Source organism: Cottoperca gobio, unplaced genomic scaffold (genome assembly GCF_900634415.1).
Source record: "Cottoperca gobio unplaced genomic scaffold, fCotGob3.1 fCotGob3_237arrow_ctg1, whole genome shotgun sequence".
In the NCBI taxonomy this organism is placed as follows: Eukaryota; Metazoa; Chordata; class Actinopteri; order Perciformes; family Bovichtidae; genus Cottoperca; species Cottoperca gobio.
The window spans coordinates 438576-466044 of NW_021166863.1; the positions used below are offsets into that span (position 1 = coordinate 438576).

The 27469-nt window shown below is 43.4% G+C and overlaps 1 protein-coding gene across 1 annotated transcript in view; it reads right to left on the reverse strand.

Moving 5' to 3' along the window:
• Window positions 1-16296, reverse strand: part of LOC115004996 (double C2-like domain-containing protein beta) — a 49306-nt gene extending 33010 nt beyond the window's left edge. The window contains exon 1 of the mRNA XM_029426763.1: window positions 16203-16296. Coding sequence (XP_029282623.1) covers window positions 16203-16296 — 94 coding nt within the window. The remainder of the gene's footprint in view (window positions 1-16202) is intronic.
• Window positions 16297-27469: the final 11173 nt, after the last annotated feature.

The window sequence follows — 27469 nt, forward strand, 5'->3', positions numbered from 1 at the left end:
AGCAGTCAGGAGGAGTCGGAGAAGCTGCAGTCTTTATCATTCAACATGTGTTTTCCATCAGATAATGATAAGATGCAACCAGAAGTTGAACTAAAATGACCAAATTATTGGTTTTGGCTACACTGATGACTAAAAAGACCAACATGTCAACAGTTATCATTCACTGAAACTTTGGTTATGGTTTGGTAAAAACAGTTGGATGTGTCGAGGGAAAGATAATGATTCTGGTTATAATAACTACTTTGCTAAGGTTACAATAAGGTACAATAATCATTTAAAATACCCTCAATATTAGCTGTTTGTTTGTCTCCTGTGGCAAAGTCTTGACATTTAGTTGATCCATCCAACAACCTCGACCTTCTCGCTGCGCAGACTTTTTTTTTTCTCGCTCTTTAACAACGTCACCTGACTTTCTGCTTTGGTCCTTTGATCCCATCATAATTATTACGACAACTAGAGTCACTTTAAGGTATGTTGTTTGGAAGTGCTGTTTGCCGTCGATCTTCCTGGGAGGACAGGCTCGCCTTTACCATATAAATGATTGGAAATATTCAGTGGCAGTAAAGGTAAAACTATGAGTGAATAAAGCTCAGCTGTGTAGCAGGTGTTTGAAGCGCTGGACGCTCCAGTGGGACCAGCAGCGTCAAGGAGGTTAGCAAAGGCCAGACAGGAGCTCCAATCCAGGAAAGGGCAACGAGTTGGTGTCTCACTCGAGGAAAGTTTGACAGCTCTGAGGAATGAAAGGATTTTTGGAAAGGAGCTTTGGTCTCTGAGTTACAGTTTTCAAACAACTCGTTCAGGTGCACACCATAGGTAATGTTCCCTTTCATTATTTTAAAAGTTAGGAAAAGAGTTTCGAAATGAACAGAGAATCATTTAAAGTGCCAGTTTTATGGCAGCGGAGGGAATTAGTTTGTGCAGTACTATAATGAAAACCGTTTCATTACCCTTTAATGACCCCAAAGTCTTCCACACTTCCAGAAAAGTGATGAGTTACAGGATAAACGATTGATCCACCAGGCCACACCAGGGCTCTCTGTCAACATTAATACAACTTAAACACTCGGTATCAATAGTTGGTTAGCTTCCATAACATCAAGTCCACAAGTCTGGAATTAAGTCTGTTTGTGATTAGAGTAATTCTTAGTCTCCTAAACAGCCATAAATCAATGACTGAACCTCCTCCCTCCCCCCTCCCCAACACACCAAGAAGACATTAAGTTTGCTACAGTGTGTTGATGTTGTGGAACAGGATTAATGGGTTTTGTTTTGCAGAACTATCACTGTGTACAGTCAATGCAAACACTGCCCAGTGCAGCTTCAAAATAGTTTGCAAATCTGTTTCATCCCGAATGTTCTGGAAAATATGAATTGATTGAATGGAAAACATTTGGAGCTGCACCAAATTAAAGTTTTGTTTAGTGTCTTGCGTTGTCAGAGATGTTAGTTCCTCCAGTCAATTTGTGTCTCACTTTCCACCTAAACCAATGCTTTTCCATCTAAAAACCACAACTAACACTAAGCCCTGAAAGCCGACCAAGATGCAGCTCCTCTGTAAACAATGAAGCAGGAGAGACTCCTCGTACAAAGAGAGTCTCTAGAAGTCGAATGGATGTCCTCTGTAACATCCAGCAGAGGAGACTCCTCTGTACATCAGGGAGACTCCTCTGTAACATCCAGAGAGACTCCTCTGTAACATCCAGCAGGAGGAGACTCCTCTGTAACATCCAGCAGCAGGAGACTCCTCTGTAACATCCAGCAGGAGGAGACTCCTCTGTAACATCCAGCAGGAGGAGACTCCTCTGTAACATCCAGCAGGAGGAGACTCCTCTGTAACATCCAGCAGGAGGAGACTCCTCTGTAACATCCAGCAGGAGGAGACTCCTCTGTAACATCCAGCAGGAGGAGACTCCTCTGTAACATCCAGCGGAGGAGACTCCTCTGTAACATCCAGCAGCAGGAGACTCCTCTGTAACATCCAGCAGGAGGAGACTCCTCTGTAACATCCAGCAGCAGGAGACTCCTCTGTAACATCCAGCAGGAGAGACTCCTCTGTAACATCCAGCAGGAGGAGACTCCTCTGTAACATCCAGCAGGAGGAGACTCCTCTGTACATCCAGCAGGAGACTCCTCTGTAACATCCAGCAGGAGACTCCTCTGTAACATCCAGCAGGAGGAGACTCCTCTGTAACATCCAGCAGGAGGAGACTCCTCTGTAACATCCAGCAGGAGGAGACTCCTCTGTAACATCCAGCAGGAGGAGACTCCTCTGTAACATCCAGCAGGAGGAGACTCCTCTGTAACATCCAGCAGAGGAGACTCCTCTGTAACATCCAGCAGGAGGAGACTCCTCTGTAACATCCAGCAGGAGGAGACTCCTCTGTAACATCCAGCAGGCAGGAGACTCCTCTGTAACATCCAGCAGGAGGAGACTCCTCTGTAACATCCAGCAGGAGGAGACTCCTCTGTAACATCCAGCAGGAGACTCCTCTGTAACATCCAGCAGGAGGAGACTCCTCTGTAACATCCAGCAGGAGGAGACTCCTCTGTAACATCCAGCAGCAGGAGACTCCTCTGTAACATCCAGCAGCAGGAGACTCCTCTGTAACATCCAGCAGAGGAGACTCCTCTGTAACATCCAGCAGGAGGAGACTCCTCTGTAACATCCAGCAGGAGGAGACTCCTCTGTAACATCCAGCAGGAGGAGACTCCTCTGTAACATCCAGCAGGAGGAGACTCCTCTGTAACATCCAGCAGGAGGAGACTCCTCTGTAACATCCAGCAGGAGGAGACTCCTCTGTAACATCCAGCAGGAGACTCCTCTGTAACATCCAGCAGGAGAAGACTCCTCTGTAACATCCAGCAGGAGGAGACTCCTCTGTAACATCCAGCAGCAGGAGACTCCTCTGTAACATCCAGCAGGAGGAGACTCCTCTGTAACATCCAGCAGGAGGAGACTCCTCTGTAACATCCAGCAGGAGGAGACTCCTCTGTAACATCCAGCAGGAGGAGACTCCTCTGTAACATCCAGCAGGAGGAGACTCCTCTGTAACATCCAGCAGGAGACTCATCTGTAACATCCAGCAGCAGGAGACTCCTCTGTAACATCCAGCAGGAGGAGACTCCTCTGTAACATCCAGCAGGAGGAGACTCCTCTGTAACATCCAGCAGCAGGAGACTCCTCTGTAACATCCAGCAGGAGGAGACTCCTCTGTAACATCCAGCAGGAGGAGACTCCTCTGGTTGTATAGAAGTCTATGAGAAAATGTTTCTTCTTCTCTCTTGATTTATTTCCTCAGTAACATTTTCCTGATGAGTTTATGTCTCAGTCTGTAGTTTCAAGTCTTCTTCAACATGATGTTCATTTAGTAACTTATGGAAACATTAAAGTAAAATAGCTATAAAGCAGTGTCTGCTTTAGGGCAGGGCTAACTGTGATTGACAGGTCGTTACCACGGTGTTGTCCGGTTTGGGTGCTCTCTGTGTTTACGTCCTACACCTTTAACCCTTTCACAGTCTTTTCACTTCATGACAGTTAATTGTAACATGTTGGTCGTTGTCAATCTGGTTCCTAAAAACCAAGATGGCGACGGCCAAAGTGTCAAACTGGAGGCTTCAAAACGGTAGTCCACAAACCAACGGGTGACGTCACGGTGACCACGTCCACTTCTTCTATGACAGGCACACTGCCATTATCTCCTCAGAGGATCCCTCCAGCTTTGTGCACAAGACAACAACTTTATGTAATCTAATACAAACATTTATATCAAATTAGCGCCACAAAAGAAAACTTTTTTTTTAATCTTAATGACATCATAACTTTTGCCACCATTGCATAACGCCGTCACTTTCCTCTCTGATAATCAGACTGATTTGCTGTGTTGTTTTCACTTTGTTGCTCAGGCTGACATTGTGTTCATGTGTGTTCTGTTTGGGCTGCCCAGTGGGGGCCAGGATTGATTCTGGCTGTGGCACAGGGTAATGATGTCCCTATTCTTGACCTACAAAGCTCTAATTTGTCAATTGTTTGTCTAACTGGGGAAACAGCAGTCAATGAGCACAACAACATCAGGCCTAGATGAATTGCTGCAAATAATCCGAGATGTGGACGACGACTCAGAAACCTGAAAACCTGCAGTTTGTCTCTAAGAACGGACAAAATAGGAATATTTTTTTTAGTTTTATCCAGCAAGGTTATGAAGGAACCCATCACATGTGTTCATTGAGTTGTCCAGCACTGATAACACTGATGCAGGACATCATGTCTCTGGTGCACTGAAGGTGCAATTTCTTCCTAAGTTGTGCTATTGTGTGTTTTCGGTTTCACTAGCTACATTATTCTCCTTTGAAAGAATAATGTGTCCCTTCAGTTTCCCTGCGCATGGTTTATTAAGCCGTTTTAATCAGCCAATATGTTTCACAGTGACAAAGGAAAGGCACATTTTAAAGCGTTGTTTCAGGGATAAAGTAACAAAGCGTAGTTTGTGCCTAACTCCTTCACAATATTCATATTTATATTATATATCATTTATAATAGGGGTCTGCAACCTTTCATTTTCTTGGTAATCAGTGTGCCATAACATTAAGTTTAATTATGAAAAATGAAAATCTTTCCCCCATAGTGAGGACATTGTAATTATATATGAGCGTACGATACTGAAAGTGCTGAAATCATTAACCCTACCAACCTTCCACCAATCTGCATCAACAATAAACAACGATACCTGCCGATGGCTGCGAAACAGGTTGTTTGGTTTGCGGATGAGACGTCACTTCAACATTACCAAAAAGTCTCTTTCACTTGCTGCTGGTGAGCCATCGGTTCAGCCACCGCATGCAGCTGACCCGTGCTTTACAGTAACCTGCGTTACTCTGTAGAGGAGCTGCTTGTAACTCTGCAGATGCATGAGCCATCTGGGTATCTGTGGGGAACACAGCGAGATGCAACAGTGCTGTGAACTACAGGAGGATAATGAAGTGGACTCATTCTTCCTACAGGGGAGTCACTCCAGTCTCGCTGTGCGTCCTCATGTCTGTGACTTTCAGAAAAAGGTGACAGGTGTAATTCAATTTGTGTGTCTGCTTGACAGCATTGAAAGTAATAATTACCCAATCTTCTGCAAAGAATCGCAAATGAGATAATTCCTGGGAAAGAGAGGAATGAATGAACGTAATAAATATTTGTACTTGCACTGATACGCTCTGAAGCAGAGCATCAGCAGAATGAGTACGGCGCCCGTGTTGCATTGATAAGATGTAGACATAGTGAAAGACATCAGGGGACAACTCTGCAGAAACAGCACCATCATGTATCGTACAACATACTCTGTTCCCGCTGTGTGTAATGATTTATGAGCCGACTCTCGGCCTTTTATCAGAGTCATTGAAGCGACCAATCTTGTTTTTGGTGGTTTTTGTTTATGGATTTAGACTTTGGAGTGACATCCTGAGGGGGAACATTTGCCGTGCAGGTCATTGATTAAAAGTCAACTTGCATAGGATCAATTTGTTTTACATGCACTTTAAAACAGAACAGTGGTAATCCTGCTGGATCCTGCTGGAGCCTGAACATGTTGAAAGCTGTAATTCATACGACTTTCACTCCTTGTGTGAGCATCGATTGTGTCAAAAGAAGAGAGCAGAGGGTTATACTTCGCCTCTCGAGTTCTCACTCTAAATCCTTCACATGTACTAAGGGTTTGAAAGGCACAGTTTGTACCATATACTGTATCTGAAGCCCTTTTCCACACACCTTCACACACCAGGGCGTGGAAGCATGGCTGTGACTGGTCAGAGCAGCGCTGGATAAACACATTTCCTTTCCTATCAATGCTTCATAGTTAAAGTTAGTTTAGCTTGTTATTATATTACTAAACGTGTTTGTTTGCCTCTTTTAATTTGGTGATAAACACATTTAATTTCCTATCAATACAGTAAAAGCAGAAATCAGTTGGAAGAGAGCTGAACACAGACTTCTCTCTGCTCTCCTGCACAGACACGAGTTCTGTGAGGCGGAGAAGGCGAGACGTCACAGCTTGGAGTCAGGTCGGTGCGCTTTGGCCTGACTCCGGAGACGGTCCACCTGGGGCACACCTCGGCACACCGCGGCCGGCTACAACTGCTAATGGGATCGCAAATCAGCGTCGCATGGTTTGACGCGGATTGGCCAAAAGCCCCATAAATCATGTGTCCATTGCTTGTGTGGGTTTATCTCAAGGCTCGTTAATCTAAGCATATTCTAGGCTCAGAGCAAAAAGAAGTAGAACATATAAAAGTCCTGAGTCACACAAGGCTCCACATGGTTTTGTGCATGAAGTGTCATTTTTCAAATTTGATCTCCAAAAAGGCGCTGAGAGCACTTCAGAAGTGAGGAACCAGCCTCTGGCCTCCAGCACAGTCGGCAGAGTAGCAGGAAAAAGGGGCTTAATTTACACATTCACACACTTGTGCTGGATGTGACAGCACATCCGAGCTGCTTGTTGAACGTGTCAGTCTTTTTTTATCGTAATGGGCCATAATAGTGTTAAAAGAGCTGATGAAGGAGACACAGCTGACGGGGACAGGAGGCTGTTGTGAGGGATGACTGCTGTCACAGAGGCCACCGCGATGCTCCGGGACGAGGAGCGCCATGCGGGCTCCATTACTTCCCTCCAGGCACAACTGCAGAGGCTGACTGGGCCGTCACCTCACAGCTGAGAGCCGAGCGCTGCAGCAGCGGTGCAAACACACACAGACACGTAAAGCACACTTTCAAACATCTTAAAGCTCCGTTGCAACTTTACACTTTGGCAGCTGAGCAAATGTGTTTTCTTTCAGACTTTGAATATTGATCAGCAGGCAGAGGCAGTTGTAACTCGGGCATGAACACTTTGTAAGAAATAATCAGCGCACCCTGTGAACCCCTGCACAGTTTATTCTGTGGGCTCGCTCAGGTGGAATGAAAGTGCAATTAGGACGCCATTAGCTCTAAATAGCTCAAAGGGAAACTGCATAAATTGAGTGCAAAGTAACAAATTCAGCAAAACTAAGTTAAACACCGTGTGATTGTCTCACATCACTGTGCAGGGAATGAATGGAAATACATGATAGAGGAGTCAAACCTGGGATCCTGATTCCATGCGTAAAATTCAGTTTTTTCATAAGCACGAGAAATAATTGTAATAATCACTTTAATTTTCTTTGACAAATTGTAGTTTTCCACCTCATCTAACATTAATATACTGTTTAACATCTTGTTTTAAAACATACTTGCTCACACTTACATTTGCTAACCTGCAGCTCATCTTAAAGCTGCAGTACAAAACAAGCTGTCTGATGCATGCACGTGTGTATAAGTTGTGGTTTGTTTGGAAGCTTAGAGCCTGATCATCTTACCTGCACATAATATGGTTTAAAATAAATAACTGACAAATCTGAAACTTGTGTGTAAACATTATTACAGCTGGATAAACAACATGATGCACCAGATGTGCATCCCGTCATAACTTCCTCTGCTCAGAGCGTTTGTTTTTATCTCTTTATCTGCAAGTCAATGGTCAGTTGCTGCTCTGCACGCCCAAGAGAACGCCGCAGGCTCGTGAACCCGGTGGCGCGGCCAGATGGCAGCAAAGTGCGCTCTGGGAAGTGTGTCGAGAGCATGCAACAGGCACTTTTGGTAACTCCACCTACGGACAAACAGCACTTTGCTGTTTGAACTGCAGAGTGCACTTCCTATTCTTTTGTTATCTCATCCACTGTATTAGTGTAATGCTGGAACATTAGGAGCTACTCATATGAGCCAAGGAATTACGGTGTCTGGAGGAGGAAGAAGCCACAGCCGGGAGTCAAACACGAGGCACAACGAGCCCAGTGCATTCTGGTTGTTGTAGGTTTTCTACCTTTTGAGCACAAGGGAATACTGCAGCTGCTTAGACAGCCCAGATGTTTGCAGCGGTGAAATACTTCCTTAAGTTGTTATGGCGAAACATGTTCGCCATTTCAGACACAGAGCAAAACAAGCGCCTGACGACTGCGACTCCAATATTCTCTCCTCTTTTAGTTCAGCTCACAATCAAAGTCAACGCTCCTCACACAGATCACAACCTGACCACATCCTCCACACTGAGCAGAGACGCTGCCTGAACCTTTACTTACATCGGGAGCTGCTGTAAACTCAATAATATTCAGTCATCACTTCACAGCGTCCAGGTTAGAATCTCAGTCACTAACAAGACAAGTCAACACCAGTGAATGTAAAGTGTGCGCGGGACGCCATATGTTACTGCAGTAGAGGGGACACGTTGCCTCAGTGCAGTGTTTGCATGAACACTTATGTGGCCTGCTTCGCTCCAGCTTCACATGACGTGCTTCTCACTTGGGTGGAGAATCGTCCCGGGGATCGCAGCTTCTGAAGAAACAAGTTATTTGTTTTTGATTTTAATGTCCGATGATAGAAGAAGTGGGATTTCGACCTCCACTGTCACAACGTTTGAAAGTGTTGAACGATGTCATCTCTCTTTGACGTCAGGGGTTACTGTGTGAGACGTGATGGAAACCACCAGCGCAGCTTCCACCTGCACAGGAAATGATTTCTGATTAACTGGAAACTGATGAAGAAACAAATGTCTAATCCTCTTCATCTCCAGTTTATTAAATGCATATTTAATGCCACTAATTATAATTACAATTACTAATATAAGGAGATTATATTTGCTTTATAATTCACTTTAGGAACAGGTGAACTGTATTTCTTTTAAGATTTCGTTTTGCCAGCAGAGCAAAAGTCCCATTTACCAGTTTACCAGCCGAGACGATCGGAAGCGTCAGCTTTTATTGGCGTCAACAGAAAATCCAGCAAAAGGTTTTTCGCTTTAAGCGTGTGAGCAGAAACACTGCAGTCAGTTCAAATCAAATAAATATTCAATATGTCGTCCCTAACAGAATCACAGAGGGGGTTATGTCCTGTTTCAAATGAAACCCTGTATTCTCCCTAACATGTACCAACACAAGGTGTTGTGGCCGTCAGCTGTTTTCACTTCAGAGCTCTAGAACATTCAGACTTCGTTGTCCGTGAAACATTGGGAACGAAACACCATATTTACTGAATTGATCCAGAAAATGTACCCAAAATCAGATTTCTCCAAAGCAGAACCTTAAGTTTGGTCATTGTTGACTTTAACCTCTCATGTTTTTATGTCTTTGACTTTTTAATAAGGATCATTAATCGTTTGTGCTGATGATTGACCTGGAAGAGTTCCAGCTGTTCCCTAACAGTCAACGTGGAGCGTTTCCTCTTTGACACCTTAAAAGTCCCTTTTGTTTGTTCCTGCTTTGTTCTGACTTGAGGGAACTAATTATTCCCATTCTTTCGACACCACATGAATGCAGCACAAATCTTGCAACGGTAATAAAAAAGGGAATGTTATGGGTTCCTCCTGGGCCCATGCTTCACCCTTCCACCAAGTTTCATTACCAGGTGGCGTTTGTGTTTTCCTGCTGACGGACAAACGGAGACGAGTTATATGAAATATTAGACGGTGGACGTGCTCCGATTCACTACACACACACACACGCACACGCACACTTGATTCAACTGGTCGTCATTATCACACGTTTTAATTTACATGAATATTTTCTCCCAAATGGAATCTGTATTTATCCCACAACACAAAACCCTTGGACACGAAGCTATTTGCTAAATATATTGAATAACTGATTTTGTTCAGTAACACGTCACATCAAGACATTTCCTGTATAATTACGAGGAGGTTTTTAAATCGGCGTAACCCTAACCCATCTATTAACCTGCAGCTCGACAGTAACGCAGCTGGCAGGAGGTCAAACTGTTAATTACAACAGCCAGTGAAGTGACACATATTCCTCCTCCAGGTCCTCCTCATTAGAAACACACACCTATTCATATATTCCGTGTGCTCGTATGAATGTGCATCACAATCCGGATGCACTGCCGTGTGATAATAACATACAGGTAACAAGGTGAGCGTCTGTCCAGCTGAGTCTCTTCCCTCCGCGTTAACGCACCAATGATGCTGCAGCAATAGTCCTGAAGTCTCCCCAGTGGTCGTCACTGCATGTGCAGACCGTCCTCGTCTGAAACAACCCTAAATCAACGTTCACCCTGTGCTGGTGCTAAACAAGAAATCCATCCAATAGACCGGCCAACATGTCCCTAGAGCCAGACTGTCAGCGCGGTTAAAAACAAGCATCTTCCACTTGAGTATGTGAAGCTGGTTCTGTCTCGGCGAGAAGACACTAAACACAAGCTGACCTCGTGCGTTATTCCCAGGACTCCAGGTCATTGTGCTACATGGGAGTCTGTCTTCAAGGCCGGGCATGTTGGACGTGGGATGTAAAATAATTCAGCGGGAGAACTACATGTTTAACATTACTGGCGTGTCAGACTGACGCCTCTTTGTTTACAGCTTGCGTTACAGAATCTCCCTCGCTCCGAGAAGACGTGTTAATCTCTGTCTTTCTTCGCTATCTCAAATTGCCTTTCTGTTGTTTTGAGAAAGCTCAGAGTTGGCACGTCAATACTCTACATGGATTTTATCTGCAGGCTGGTTTAGAATAAAGGTCAGCTGATTATGCTTTTGGATGAAGGCTGATAATAATAAAATATTATGAGAGGAGGGGAACTCTATCCTGGAAACTGTGTTATAATAAATCAGACGAGCAGAATAATCTTACTTTGATTGGAAACCAAATCCACGTTCACTTGGGATCCTTCACTCTAATGAAGGTGTCACACACGTGGTGAACACTTGATATGAAAGCAGGTGAAGCACAGAAGACCTGTGTTTCATTGTTCTGGAATTATCTAACATATTTACTAAATGTTCCCTTCATTTCCATAAAGGACGAGCTCCATCATGGCCGCTCTGTGACCTCGGCTGCCAGAATACTTCATTACTCAATTCAGGCTGAGGCTTTTACACCGAAAGATTACAGCAGTCTTTATTTATAAAATAGATGTCTAGCCATACTCTGCCCCCCCACCCCCACCCCTGTAAATGAATTTAACAAGCGTCCAAATGTGTGTGTGTGTGTGTGTGTGTGTGTGTGTGTGTGGGCGGAGCGGACTGCTGTGAGATCAGTGATAGTTAAGGAATTCTGCACTAAAGACTCAAATGAGCTCAACTGAGAATCAGTGATCGGCCTGTGGTCACACAGCAGCCGGTGCACGTGCACGTACTGTCGTCTGCAGGATCGTTCTGTACTGTGGCTGTCAGACTGAATCCCACCAACAGTATCATTGCGTGCCGGTAGTTATTTTGTCAAAAGGTGTCTGCTGTGAAGATAACATTCATAAAGATACAACTGGAACAGCTGTAAAGGCTGCTTCGATGAGATTTCTCTGCTGATTTAATTCCTATATATGGAGAAACCAAGCCCCTGGTTGGTTATAATGTTTCCTTTTCAAGTCTTCTTCAGCATTTCACTCTTTCATCCAACAACACGTAACTTCATCCGCTCCGTTAGCAGGATCAAGCTGTCAGGTTGTCTATTGGCTTACAGGAACAAAAGGTGTCTTTGAAGACTCTGGCCTGTACAACACGTCTGCGACACTGTTGTCACACACTGTGTTAATCCACTTAATAGGGCAAGTAGAAAGTCCAGCATCCCTTTGGAGTTAAAAGTTCCCGTCTTAAGCTGCAACAGATAAAACACTGTTCAGCCGTTGGGTAAACTTTGACTGCATTTGTATTCATACATTTGATGAAGGCAGGCGGTGATCAGGCGTTGTGCCTGGCAGCCTCCCCTGGGAGAAGTTATCTTTTCCACCCCGCCGTACATTCACTGTTGCAGCCCAGTGGATCAGACGGGGAGAGGAGGGCTTCCTGCTTCTGCATTTCCCCCTGCGATATGAAACAGTGTAGACAGAGCTGACAACAGAATGAAAAGGCTCCTGGATAAGAAACCCTGCACTCACGTACAGCTGCCAGTTGTTGTAGGCGGAGGAAATATGCTCAACTTATTATATCTCAGATTCATAATGACATTATGCTGATGCTACACAGAAGCCACGAGATGTTACATGGTCCACACTTCATAAAAACACATCAGCTGGTAAATATGCCATCGTATCAACATTATGATGAGCCTCTGCGCTCTGCATCCTCCATTAAAGATGAATGCAATCACAACCCAGCGTGCAGCAGACGGCGATATGCAAGAGGAGGCCAAGTTCAACATTCCTCCAACTGGGCATGAAATGTTCACAATTTGATTTCATAGCAGAGTGAAAACACTCAGTGAATCTGCGTTGAAAGATGTTTAACTCCTGACTTCACAGAGGATCCAGCAGGCAGTGATGATGGATGATTTACTGACATCGTCCTTTACTTTCATTTGGTCTGTGATGTATGTCATTGTGGTCCGCGGGGCTTTTACACGAGCATCTATTGGATGTTCGAGATGTGCGATGAGAAAGATACGAGCAACTTAACACGAGAGAGCGGGCGTATATTTTCTGCTTTTAAAAATAATGAGGTTTAGATTTGAGCTCGTAGTAAGAAAAATAATGATAAATGGCTTTGTAGCACTGAAGCTCATGTATGCATCTATTTCACTTTGTGCACAAATACGTGCACCGTCAAATGATACGAAGAAGAGTTCACTACACCTAGAGATATAGAAATACCTTCTGATGATGTTACTATTTTAACGCCAGCGGTCGGATTAAAGATGGATTCAAAGAGTTGCGGCATCACAACCGAGCCTTTAAACTTCGCCTCCGTCGCTAAGATGCTTCAGGCTACACCGGAGCTGACGTCCCTCCGGCATTTATTTTGTATTTAACCACAAGTGTGTCCCAAGTCCTGACCCCAGCATACAAATATCACACAAAATCAAGTAAATGAGCAGCGTTCAGCACCAGAACACGTGCGATTAGTGGCGTCTACAGATCTGCAGAACACAAGAGGTAGAATTATATCTTCTTTACTGACATGTTGGATATTTCTTGCAACAAAATGCCAGACGGGAGAAAACGTCTTTGTGCAGATAAAGTAGAAAGAAGCGCAGAGAGCTGCCTTGACGCACCAGGACGAGCACGTTTCAGCTCCTCAGCTCGCCGGCTACAGTACAATTCATCGCCGAATATCTTGTGAAGAAGCAGATGGATTCTGCCATTCTCTGGTGTGACAAGATATTAGCATGAAACCACCAGCCCGACTCCTGCGGAATAAGGAATGCACTACTTATCAACCCGGTGAAATGTGTGAGAGTCTGATTGCACCACATTACGGGGGGTTCTGCAAAAAAGATGAAGCAACGCTCCCTTCTTCCATTAGGAAGATGTATGTTGCATGAATATGTATGTTGCAGGCTGCCTGTGGTTCTGACACTGAGACGTACTGAAGGGTTAGATTTAAACTCTCCACAGCTACATTACATAACGCCTCATGTACATATTAAACACTTGTAATATAAACTTGTGTTGATGTGAGTCATGAAGTGGGGAAGCTTCATGATATCTGTTAGTTACATGTTTGACTCTGTTCACCTGTAGTGTGTACAACATGTATGACTCTGTTCACCTGTAGTGTGTACAACATGTATGACCCTGTTCACCTGTAGTGTGTACAACATGTATGACTCTGTTCACCTGTAGTGTGTACAACATGTATGACTCTGTTCACCTGTAGTGTGTACAACATGTATGACCCTGTTCACCTGTAGTGTGTACAACATGTATGACTCTGTTCACCTGTAGTGTGTACAACATGTATGACTGTTCACCTGTAGTGTGTACAACATGTATGACTCTGTTCACCTGTAGTGTGTACAACATGTATGACTCTGTTCACCTGTAGTGTGTACAACATGTATGACTCTGTTCACCTGTAGTGTGTACAACATGTATGACCCTGTTCACCTGTAGTGTGTACAACATGTATGACTCTGTTCACCTGTAGTGTGTACAACATGTATGACTCTGTTCACCTGTAGTGTGTACAACATGTATGACCCTGTTCACCTGTAGTGTGTACAACATGTATGACTCTGTTCACCTGTAGTGTGTACAACATGTATGACTGTTCACCTGTAGTGTGTACAACATGTATGACTCTGTTCACCTGTAGTGTGTACAACATGTATGACTCTGTTCACCTGTAGTGTGTACAACATGTATGACTCTGTTCACCTGTAGTGTGTACAACATGTATGACCCTGTTCACCTGTAGTGTGTACAACATGTATGACTCTGTTCACCTGTAGTGTGTACAACATGTATGACTGTTCACCTGTAGTGTGTACAACATGTATGACTCTGTTCACCTGTAGTGTGTACAACATGTATGACTCTGTTCACCTGTAGTGTGTACAACATGTATGACTCTGTTCACCTGTAGTGTGTACAACATGTATGACTCTGTTCACCTGTAGTGTGTACAACATGTATGACCCTGTTCACCTGTAGTGTGTACAACATGTATGACTCTGTTCACCTGTAGTGTGTACAAAATGTATGACTCTGTTCACCTGTAGTGTGTACAACATGTATGACTCTGTTCACCTGTAGTGTGTACAACATGTATGACCCTGTTCACCTGTAGTGTGTACAACATGTATGACTCTGTTCACCTGTAGTGTGTACAACATGTATGACTCTGTTCACCTGTAGTGTGTACAACATGTATGACCCTGTTCACCTGTAGTGTGTACAACATGTATGACTCTGTTCACCTGTAGTGTGTACAACATGTATGACTCTGTTCACCTGTAGTGTGTACAACATGTATGACTCTGTTCACCTGTAGTGTGTACAACATGTATGACTCTGTTCACCTGTAGTGTGTACAACATGTATGACCCTGTTCACCTGTAGTGTGTACAACATGTATGACCCTGTTCACCTGTAGTGTGTACAACATGTATGACTCTGTTCACCTGTAGTGTGTACAACATGTATGACTCTGTTCACCTGTAGTGTGTACAACATGTATGACTCTGTTCACCTGTAGTGTGTACAACATGTATGACTCTGTTCACCTGTAGTGTGTACAACATGTATGACCCTGTTCACCTGTAGTGTGTACAACATGTATGACCCTGTTCACCTGTAGTGTGTACAACATGTATGACTCTGTTCACCTGTAGTGTGTACAACATGTATGACCCTGTTCACCTGTAGTGTGTACAACATGTATGACTCTGTTCACCTGTAGTGTGTACAACATGTATGACCCTGTTCACCTGTAGTGTGTACAACATGTATGACCCTGTTCACCTGTAGTGTGTACAACATGTATGACCCTGTTCACCTGTAGTGTGTACAACATGTATGACTCTGTTCACCTGTAGTGTGTACAACATGTATGACTCTGTTCACCTGTAGTGTGTACAACATGTATGACTCTGTTCACCTGTAGTGTGTACAACATGTATGACTCTGTTCACCTGTAGTGTGTACAACATGTATGAATGTTACAATACATATCTTTAAAGGAGCTTTTCTCTAAAGGAGCTTTTTCTCACACTCTTCAGCAGAAGTCTCCACTTCAGTAGCACTTACATACACCAAACTTTCCACTTTCATTCCTCTCTATATTCTGAAGCTTTGTGCAGAGGGCTTTGTTCACATGTCACTCACAGCCTCATTTATAGAACATTTTATTTACTAAAAACATTACGGACGTTGATATTTTATGGCTGTAGTGAAAGAGACCCACAATCCTCTCTGTGCAAACCTTTGACATGTGAACAACATGAAACACTTTGAACCTGCTTTAGTTTCATGACGTTATCTATTAGTTCAAACGTTTGAAGTGAGTCTTTTGCTTTTAAATGTCTTCCTCCTTCTTGTATTTTGCACACGTCTGCTCTCGTGGAACAGCAGACGTTGAATGAATGAAATGAAGTCTTTACTGTTTGGTAACTCTTGGCAACAGAGAGGATGAAGTCAAACAACATCCAACAGAAACATCTATTTTCAGAAGAGCTGGATTTGTTGGTGTGTACTGAATGACGCTGACTATATCCGCTTTGAGTGTGCGGGTCTTACTGTCTGTGTGTGTGTGTGTGTGTGTGTGTGTGTGTGTGTGTGTGTGTGTGTGTGTGTGTGTGTGTGTGTCTTTTCTCTGTCAGCCACCTGTCACACACACACACCGTAGTTTTACTCAGCGGTGGATCAGTCTATTTGACAGTAATCCCATCTATCATCATGTTTCTTTTTCCCTGCGCTTGTCTTATCTCACTATCACTGTCCATGTTATCGTCCATAATGCGGTTTAGTCCCTGCAGCTCCAACCTGCTGCGGCTCAGTGTGTCCTGATGTTGCTGAGCCTCCATGTGTCCCTGCGCTGCCCTGTTGAACAAAATGATCCTTGATATAGTATCTGTGAGGGTCCATTGGGTTGTTGATCAAAGGCGATGACTGAACGTCCACACGAGCAGGTGGTGATTTCAAGTTAATTTACTTTCATAGCCGTTCATCACAAACATGTCTTGAAGGACTTCGCTGAGGCTTCATCCATCTAATCAACCATCGATCACGGGACAACATGAAGGCACACAGAACCGCAGGTTAGAGGGAAGCGATAAGTCTTACTTACTGTGAAGCCCACAATCTGTCTCTGAAAAATAATTCTCTACTTTTAAACTGAACTAATTTGACCTCTTTAACAACATAGTCGGAGGAAGCAGCAGCAACATCCAGTAATAAGTGAAGCCAATGCAGAAGACTTGCATTCTGCAAACAGAAGTCAGATTATATAGAAGTCTATGAGAAAATGTTTCTACTCCTCTGTAACATCCAGCAGGAGGAGACTCCTCTGTAACATCCAGCAGGAGGAGACTCCTCTGTAACATCCAGCAGAAGACTCCTCTGTAACATCCAGCAGGAGACTCCTCTGTAACATCCAGCAGGAGGAGACTCCTCTGTAACATCCAGCAGGAGGAGACTCCTCTGTAACATCCAGCAGGAGGAGACTCCTCTGTAACATCCAGCAGGAGGAGACTCCTCTGTAACATCCAGCAGGAGAAGACTCCTCTGTAACATCCAGCAGGAGAAGACTCCTCTGTAACATCCAGCAGCAGGAGACTCCTCTGTAACATCCAGCAGGAGAAGACTCCTCTGTAACATCCAGCAGGAGGAGACTCCTCTGTAACATCCAGCAGGAGGAGACTCCTCTGTAACATCCAGCAGGAGGAGACTGCTCTGTAACATCCAGCAGGAGGAGACTCCTCTGTAACATCCAGCAGGAGGAGACTGCTCTGTAACATCCAGCAGGAGGAGACTCCTCTGTAACATCCAGCAGGAGGAGACTCCTCTGTAACATCCAGCAGGAGGAGACTCCTCTGTAACATCCAGCAGCAGGAGACTCCTCTGTAACATCCAGCAGCAGGAGACTCCTCTGTAACATCCAGCAGGAGGAGACTCCTCTGTAACATCCAGCAGGAGACTCCTCTGTAACATCCAGCAGGAGACGACTCCTCTGTAACATCCAGCAGGAGGAGACTCCTCTGTAACATCCAGCAGGAGGAGACTCCTCTGTAACATCCAGCAGGAGGAGACTCCTCTGTAACATCCAGCAGGAGGAGACTCTGTAACATCCAGCAGCAGGAGACTCCTCTGTAACATCCAGCAGGAGGAGACTCCTCTGTAACATCCAGCAGGAGGAGACTCCTCTGTAACATCCAGCAGGAGGAGACTCCTCTGTAACCTCCAGCAGGAGGAGACTCCTCTGGTTGTATAGAAGTCTATGAGAAAATGTTTCTTCTTCTCTCTTGATTTATTTCCTCAGTAACATTTTCCTGATGAGTTTATGTCTCAGTCTGTAGTTTCAAGTCTTCTTCAACATGATGTTCATTTAGTAACTTATGGAAACATTTAGAGTAAAACAGAGGATAAAGCAGCGTCTGCTTCAGGGCGGGGCTACCTGTGATTGACAGGTCGTTAGCACACCTGGGTGCTCTCAGGTTTTTGTCTTTGTCTTAAACATTCTCACCTGAGTTTGTTGGTTCTGTGTGACATGCTGCTCTGATTATTCATCACAAACATGCACCATGATCGAACCCATCATTGAATCAGACAGACAGACTTGTGATTATTAAGTTACAAACATTTGCCTCTGCTCTTTTTCTGGTTAATGTTTCATAAAATTATAATAATTTCTTCTAATGTATTGCGCAACCATGTCTCTTTATGTTGCACAGAAGTGGAGCGGCCGGGACGGATGGTTGGCGTACAAAGTCTTTGACAGTGGAAATGGTGCTTTGTGTCCTGCAGCACGTGTGTGCTTGGCTGCGAAGACACCGCTAAGAGAAGGATCATCTTTTTCTCTGCAGTCATCTTTTTAATCCACAAAAAGGTACAGAAAGGAGTTTGGGACCCACTGGATTAGCGACTGTTGTGTCCTCGTGTGATCTAAAAACACAACAGCTGAAATGTATTTTACAAATAAAATAGGGAGTAAAGTCGAAAGATGCGGGCGTACCCTCTGTGACATATCTGAGTGTTATAATACACGATGATTGCAGAATTTCTCTCTATATCCACATCTTGTTTTGAATCACTGACTTTCAACGTTGTGTGTGATTGTGTGTGGTCGGCCGTGCGTGCAGGGACATATGTGTTTGTCTGGTGTGCATGCATTAAGTCTGTATAATGTGATTAGGGTATCTGCCTGCACTCTGGGTCTTTCCAACCCGCTGAGAAACAGACAGTCTAATCTCGTTGGTTGCTAGGAACTGGGCAAGCTGGGGAATGGATGCAGCAGACAATTTTGTATCCCAGTCAAATAGCTTCCCACATTGGGCTGGACTTGATCTAATATCAAGAGGGGAGATAAATGGGTGGTTGTGGATGGGGGATATGCATTTGGCTGTAAACAAGCGTATCAGAAAATGTACCACGGCTGCATGTGGCTGAATGCTTTAAGGCGAGCAGGGTCCAAGAGAAGAATGGAAATGAACAAAGAGTGACAATCTAAATACATTTATTTTCATGGATATTTACAGTGATTTCCATAAATATTTGTATGGGGGGTTTTGCTCAATAGTTGAAATACAGTTTTTAATGTGCAGAAGAGACATTTTGTGACATTATTGTTTGATAGTTTTATGCTCTAAACATAATAAACTAATCACCTTTTAATCTAAGCTTTAGTGAGCTGTAGGTTTTTACATTTTCCAGACAATACAAGTTCAATTCAGTATAAATAATAATCTTTTATTATCTTGTATTATTCCTGTCAGTTAAACCCGTAAGGCCCCCCCCCCCCCCCTGTGAAGTTTTATAATAGTGTAACATCACATTACTTACATGCTTTGCTAACGACAATGCAACAGTATATTTTGATAATAAGATGTATTTGTAAGTATTTTCCTGCTGAGTTTAGATAACAGTAAAGAAAAAGGATTGAACTCACAACCGAGCAAACCTCGTTATGTCGGATGTGCACAGAATTTGACAGATTTTTTTGCCGGCTGCATACTGGCTGCTGAATGATAAGCCCATTATATTAACAAAGTCTAATGGGACACTTAATCTGCACTCACAGGATACTGAATGTTCTTCTTGCTTTTGATTATAGAGTCCAACAGCATGCCGGCCTGACCGCAACTCAGGCTGCAACTCTGTCCCCTTTTGAATTACACTTTTATACAACTCAAGGCGTTTATACACCGGGGGTGTGACGAGCAAAAAACACGAAAATGTGAAATACTTCCCTGGGGATATCATATGTCCAGGGCTTTTATTGTGAAAGGTAAGAACTAGAAGCAGGGGATCTGGTATGCGCTGCCTTTTGTCAGGGTTGAAAATAGTTATAAAGTTTGCCGTGTTGTTGTTTTATGATCCTAATAAACATAAACTCAACTCAAGGATTGGCTGATGAATTTACTCGCAGTGCTCAGAAAAATCTCCCTCGTTCCGGATGATTCCACGCTCCAGCCATGAATCAGGTTTTAGCTCTTTGAACTGAGACTGTGCTTTCACAGTTTCAGGAGCAATCCATGTCACTCAGGCTGCCTCCCTCAGTCAATCTCCTGCCACTCTTACACACTCGCACACATCCTGGGGTTTCTAGCAAAGCGTTGCAGGGTTTTCCTGGGTTTATGGAGAAAGTCACCACACATCATGCGTCCTCTCAGGCTCAGTGCTTGGCCCCCACCAACCCTCATTGGTTCGTCTTCATGTCTTAAATATTCCAGTTCTCTGCTCTGCCTCTCCTTCCACTTCACTGGTACATGCTGAACATCCTCGGTACAGTACATGTACATGCATGGCTGACATTTCCAAGAGGATTTCCTACAAACACAAACTTATGATGAACAAAGTGAGCCGCTCTTCTTTCCGAGATCTTTTTTGTCTTGACACCTGCCCCAACCAGCTAACGCCTTCGTGTGATTCTTCCCCTCAGTGACCGTTGTGGGGAAGAATCTCTCTTGGGTCTTGGTGGTTGGATTGTTGCCCTCTATGTTTCCTCCCTAACACCCTAACAGCTGACCTCCTCTAGCTCCTCATCACTACAGAGTCACAGAGCTGTAAACATAACGACACAGGCGATCCAGCCGACACGTCCTCGTACCTAAACAACAGAATAGGTCATTTGCCAAGAACTCCATCACATGGTGGCAGCTTTAAACACGTGACCTTCATTTAACATTGTGACATGAACTACTTGGTTACGTTTGAGCAACAATACTACCTCGACCGTGGTTTGGGTCAACATCAGTTCGCGACATTTAGTTTGTGACAATGTACGTGATGCATTTACGTGCGCAACTTAACTCTAGGATCAGCATAGCCCACGGCACATATCGTTGTTTTAAAACTGTAATTGTTCCGTCATTGTGTACGATATGTTTCCCACCTGCCCTGACTTCTCCTAAGTACCCATTCTGCACATGCCTGTATTTTCATAACATTTAGAAAACCAATGATTTTGATGGCGGTTTTTCACAACAAAAGCCTTTGTTAGTCGCTACGAGTATCGGCGACTAACATTGGTACTCTCCCCCGACTCTTCTCCAGCAGCCGAATTGATGCTTTTGCATAACGGCTGTACAAGCGCAATACAGGACACTAACAGTGCAGACTTTTCGGCCACTAGAGGTCATAATAAGATTTACGGACGATTTTTCTTTGAAAACGGTTTCTATCTAGCAGTATAAGATGTATTATAAAGAAAGCACAAGGACAGGCTTTAAAGGACCAAAGGAAGTGTTGCACTCTGATCACTCATGTAGAGTCATTCAGCTGACTATTTAAGAAGAAGGATGATGCACTGCTAATAAACAGGCTCCTTTATATAGCACGGACGGATCACTATGTGTCCAAAAGTGTGAAAATGAGAGAGACAAGTAAAATCCTTCTGCATGAATAAAGCTCACAGCTCAAGACCTTTCTGGCCATCTCCTCTTTTTTATTGCGTAAGTGTTATCCATCCTCTGGCGACTTGGCATCACATCACAGAAACGTCTATTTTGGTGACGCACATTACATGAACAAATATAAACACGGCATTGTTGGACAATACGGAGAGAAGGTAAGCCGGGCTGGTAACAAGCTCGGATAGATCTGTAATCTGATGCCATCAAGTCATCATGAAGATCCCCTGCAGGCGGGTTACTGCATCGCTGTGTTTAACAGCTAGCAGCTAGCAGGCATCAACAACAACAACACTGTTGTTATAATTAGTAAAGCTGTCTTAACCAGCTGTAAGTGTCAGACTGGCCTCCTTTCCACAGCAGTGACAGATGCCCTGTCCCTGTTCTGGATGTCAGCTATTCTTGCCCTCACAAAAGGACGAGAAAAAACTGTTTATTAGGCCCGAGGTTTGCAACGTTGACATGATCTTGACAGTTTATTGCTGCAGCCATACTTGGACGTGCGGAGGTTGTTTGGACAATATCTGTTTTATGTTCAAATGACTTCACTCAATCCACAAAAAGTCATTTTTGGGGAGTTTTTCCTTATCTGCTGCAAACAGAAGACAGAGGGTTTGTATGCTCCACAAGTTGTAAAGCCCTTTGAGGCAAATCTGTGATTTTTGAAGTCTTTTTGGAAAATAAGATAAATAAATGGCAAAATAGTGCTTTTACATGACACCAGACGTATGAAATATACGGTCATGTGTGTACAGTAGATGTGTTCTTCGACTAGCAGCAGTGTAAATCACAGAGGCTGACCTCATGAAGCAGAGATTTATGAATGAATAAAGATATACAGTGCCATTTGTCGTTATGGCCGGAGGGCTGATACAAACACAGCGTTTAAATCTGGACTGTGTTCAGCCCCCGGCCGATCCGCCTGCTGTCCGGCAGATTAAAGATGTGCCGGGCCGATAGGATTTGGTCACACAGAGAATTAGAGGGGCTGTTCCTTTCTCCCGATGCAGGAATAAAATTGCCTGCAGATCGATAACCTGCTGTCAAACATGACTTGAGCGATCTTGCTTTCATCCTCGCGTCGAATACTAAACATCTCATGGCCCGCAGATGCCTCCTTTCAAGAATGGAGGGAAATGTACGGAGGAGGGTGATCAAACGTTTGTCTTCGTGGTCCGGTTATCCTTGTGTGACCTTGTGTTTCTCCCCAGAATGGCCGCCTGATACATGAAGAGTAATGTGTTGGAAAACTAGCACAGTAATGTGTTGTTGAAGCGGGGAAATGCATGCGTCTCTGATGACAGAATAAATACATATTAACGCTGCTAGAATAGATATTTGAAAGCCAATTTTCGCTGTGATTATGTTTGCCTGGTTGAACCATTGCAAACATTTTGTTCTTCATGTACAAAACAAACTCTTCATACAAAGATCCTCTATTTGTAAAGAGGAATTTCTCCAACCTCAAAGAATGAAAGACCATTCCAACGTGTGGAGTCGTCCTCTCATCGGTGCTGAAACAAGGTTCTGTGGCAGGAAATGAGTCACTGAGCAGTGCACCTGAATGAAATGCTGCAATTAAATGCTGTTAGTTACACCTGTGGCTCTCCTGTAATGGCAAATCAAAATGTATGCTGCACATATTAGCAGCCGTGCTGCTACTGTAGCTGTAGTTTACAAGGTAAGGACGGAGAGCATTTTGTTACATTACATTACAGTTCATTTAGCTGACGCTTTTGTCCAAAGCGACAAAAAGTGCAAACAATCCTGGAGATACAACTCCGAACAGCAAGAATCTTGTAAGTACAATATCTTCAAATACAATCGTATAAGTGAACACTGTCTTCAGACAGTTTGAAGTGCAACATACAGAAACAATAGAATACAAATTCAACTATTAGCTATAAATAAGCTAAACCAATATAAGTGCAACATACAAAGAACAGCTGTGAGTGTTCAGTCTGCAGGTGTGAAGACTGTCTGCTGTCCTCACATCAATGGGGAGGTCGTTCCACCATGTTGGAGCAGGATAGCAAACAGGCGGTTTTGTTTGAGGGGAATCTGGGTCCCACTCGTAGTGAGGGAGTGGCGAGCCGATTGGTCGACGCAGAGCGAAGTGAACACGCTGGGGTGTCTGGTTCGACCACCCTTTGATGGACTTTGTGCTAACTCTTTCTCTTGAGGTTTGCCTCATTGCTATGTGTGAGCACAGAGAGATGAAGGTGATTTGAACTGTATCACAATGCTTCGTGTTGCTGAGCAGAAACATGAAGAGACTGGATGTAAACTTGGATGTGAGTCCGTATGTTGGGTAGTGACATCAGTCTGTTATTATTTGTAATCTTTCCCTCCGTTCAGTCTGGTTTTGATTGTGTAGGCGGCTTTTTAAAGGCATGCAATGCGTCCGTGATAATCAGCATAATGAAGATTTGGAATATATTTTAATATTAACTAAAAAGAATAAGCTTTTCATTGTTGATGCCGCTTCTTTTGAAGCATGCCATTTTAGGCCGACTGAATCCAGTGGGTTGTTTTTTAGGAACGTCTGGCGGGTGGAATAGAAGTAAGCACATAAGAAGACAGTAAAGACACATCACTGATGCCAACAAGTGTTGTGCTTACAGAATATCAGCAATGCTCAGGAAAAATAATATCCAGTTGAGATTTTATAGATTTAATAAAAGTCTGACCCTGAAAACCTTCAATCATTCCAATCTGTAATCCTGCAGAGATATGTAATCACGACTACACATGGTTTATGGTATACCATCTGAACATGTCACATTTCCAACGTGATGTTTTGAAGAGTAAATGGAGTTCAATTAAGTTGAAGGGTGAACGTATCGTCACCTACGTGATTCACTGTAATTAGTGTAAATCCCACGGAATTAATTTGTATGTAATCTACGTAATTGTGAACCAGGAAGTATAAAGAGCGATAAAGTCTACGCAGGGAGGAGGTCGGGGTAAATGTTTGTGTCCCGTGTGACACCAGAATTTATTTATTTGTCACGTAACTTCTGTACTTAAGTAAAGGCCCTGTCACACATATCCGTGTGACAGAAACGTATGCCGGCGCATACGAAATATCGGCAATACGTTGATATAAATTAAGGGTAAATTGTGATCGTTTGAAGGATGCAGACGACATGCCGAACACGCCAGACATACGGCCCTGTCACACAGCTCCGTACGGCAGAAACATGCCGCCGTATATGAAAAGTAGCTCAACATGTGTCAGAGTCCAAATACGTCCAACTTTTCCACAGCGGTGTTGTAGCTGACGTATACATAACGAATACATAACGAATTATTATACGTATGTCAAACATTGATAGCGTATCACTTACTTATTTAAAACGTATCAGAGCGTCTGGACAACGGAGCTGGAAAAGTGCCGTTTGGTTCACGTCATGCTGATGCTGGAGAACGGCTAACATGCTGAACGCTAGCTGTACTGTAGAAACACGTTTAATAAGTTACTCCGTCGTCAGGCATCATCTTAACATCGGGTAGGAATACGTTATCCACTCGTTATCAATCCATTGGCTGTAGGGTTCATCATCAGCTGACGTAGCCGATATCTAACGTACCTTTAACGTAGTCACGTAGGTATTTACGTAGGTATTCACGTACTATATTTACGTAGGTAAGTATTCACGTACTGTATACACGTAGGTATCCACGTACTATATTTACGTAGGTAAGTATTCACATACTGTATTCACGTACTATATTTACGTAGGTAAGTACTCACGTACTATATTCACGTAGGTATCCACGTACTATATTTACGTAGGTAAGTATTCACATACTGTATTCACGTACTATATTTACGTAGGTAAGTACTCACGTACTGTATTCACGTAGGTATTTACGTACTATATTTACGTAGGTAAGTATTCACGTACTATATTTACGTAGGTAAGTATTCACATACTATATTTACGTAGGTAAGTATTCACGTACTGTATTCACGTAGGTAAGTATTCACGTATGTATTCCGTATTGACGTATGTCTAATTTAACGTAACGTCTGCATATCTTATGAAGCACACGTCGGGTACATCCGGTAATTTTGAACATGCTCAAAACATCAGCGTTCAACAACGCACCCCAGCGTAACACCGCCTGCTCTTAACAAACACTACTTATACCTTACCTTATATCAACGTACACCAGCGTAACACCACCTGCTCTTAATGAACACTACTTATACCTTACCTTATATCAACGTAGACCAGCGTAACACCACCTGCTCTTAATGAACACTACTTATACCTTACCTTATATCAACGTACACCAGCGTAACACCACCTGCTCTTAATGAACACTACTTATACCTTACCTTATATCAACGTACACCAGCGTAACACCACCTGCTCTTAATGAACACTACTTATACCTTACCTTATATCAACGTACACCAGCGTAACACCACCTGCTCTTAATGAACACTACTTATACCTTACCTTATATCAACGTACACCAGCGTAACACCACCTGCTCTTAATGAACACTACTTATACCTTACCTTATATCAACGTACACCAGCGTAACACCACCTGCTCTTAACGAACACTACTTATACCTTACCTTATATCAACGTACACCAGCGTAACACCACCTGCTGTTAACGAACACTACTTATACCTTACCTTATATCTACGTACACCAGCGTAACACCACCTGCTCTTAATGAACACTACTTATACCTTACCTTATATCAACGCACCCCAGCGTAACACCACCTGCTCTTAACGAACACTACTTATACCTTACCTTATATCTACGTACACCAGCGTAACACCGCCTGCTCTTAACAAACACTACTTATACCTTACCTTATATCAATGTACACCAGCGTAACACCGCCTGCTCTTAACAAACACTACTTATACCTTACCTTATATCAACGTACACCAGCGTAACACCGCCTGCTCTTAACGAATACTACTTATACTTTACCTTATATCAACGTACACCAGCGTGTTGCCGATATTTTGTATTCGCCATATTGTTGTATACGTTATGCATTCGTTGGGTATTCGTCTGATACAGTTTGTATTCGTAAGTGATACGATATCAATAGGTTAGACATACGTATCTGTATATGTTCACTTTTCCGATCCGAGCCGATGAAAAGTTGGACATATTTGGACTCTGACAAATTTTCGTATGCGCCGGCTTACGTTTCTGTCATACGGAGATGTGTGACACGGCCTTAACGCTGCCCAGCAACACGTATAAATATGAAACGTTTTTTTTTTTACATGCATTTCAAAATAAAGTTCTGTATTCACATGAAACAAAGATTGTTGTGTCGGTTAAAATAACTACAGAATTAGTAAAGTTACGTGACAAATGCGTCAGTGAAAAAAACCACGGAAGTGACGTAACTTAAGTACGGGAGTTACGTACTTAAGTACGGGAGTTACGTAACTTAAGTACGGGAGTTACGTAACTTAAGTACGGGAGTTACGTAACGAATATTTTCATTCTGGTTTCACACGGGACAAACAGCCTGACCGGGTTGACTACGGAACTATTAAGCTTTATAAGTGAAAAACAATCTGAAGTTCCCCTTGCACACCTGGTTGTGTTTTAAACATCTCAACCTTGTGGAAGTGGGCGAACATTCAAACATCCTTAATCACGTGTCGATAATTCACTCGTTGCTCAGGGGCTGTGGCATCGATGAGGTTCTCCAACAGCACAAGAGCAGCTGTAAGTGCGCACGGCTGCGTACCAGGCCATCACGTGATATCCTCATCATTATTCATATTAAACGTCACATTTCTATTTAGATTTTAGATTTATGCATTTTCTTTATTTTGAACTTGTAGCAGAAAAGTAGGAAACAGTATAAACTTCCACTTCTCCATAACTCAAACAATCATATACACAACTCATAAACAACTGATGCTATTATTTTCATCCTGCGCTCATCCCTTTGCCTCTCTAACATGATTAACTGTTCATCTTCTTCAATTGGTTTATATTTGGACTTCGCTTGATTCAAGACATTCCACAAATTTTCCCACAAATTGAAATGCACCAAACAGAAAGATGATCAATGATGAATTCAGAGCAACCACAGTGAACCAGACGTCGCGAAATGAAAAGCTCA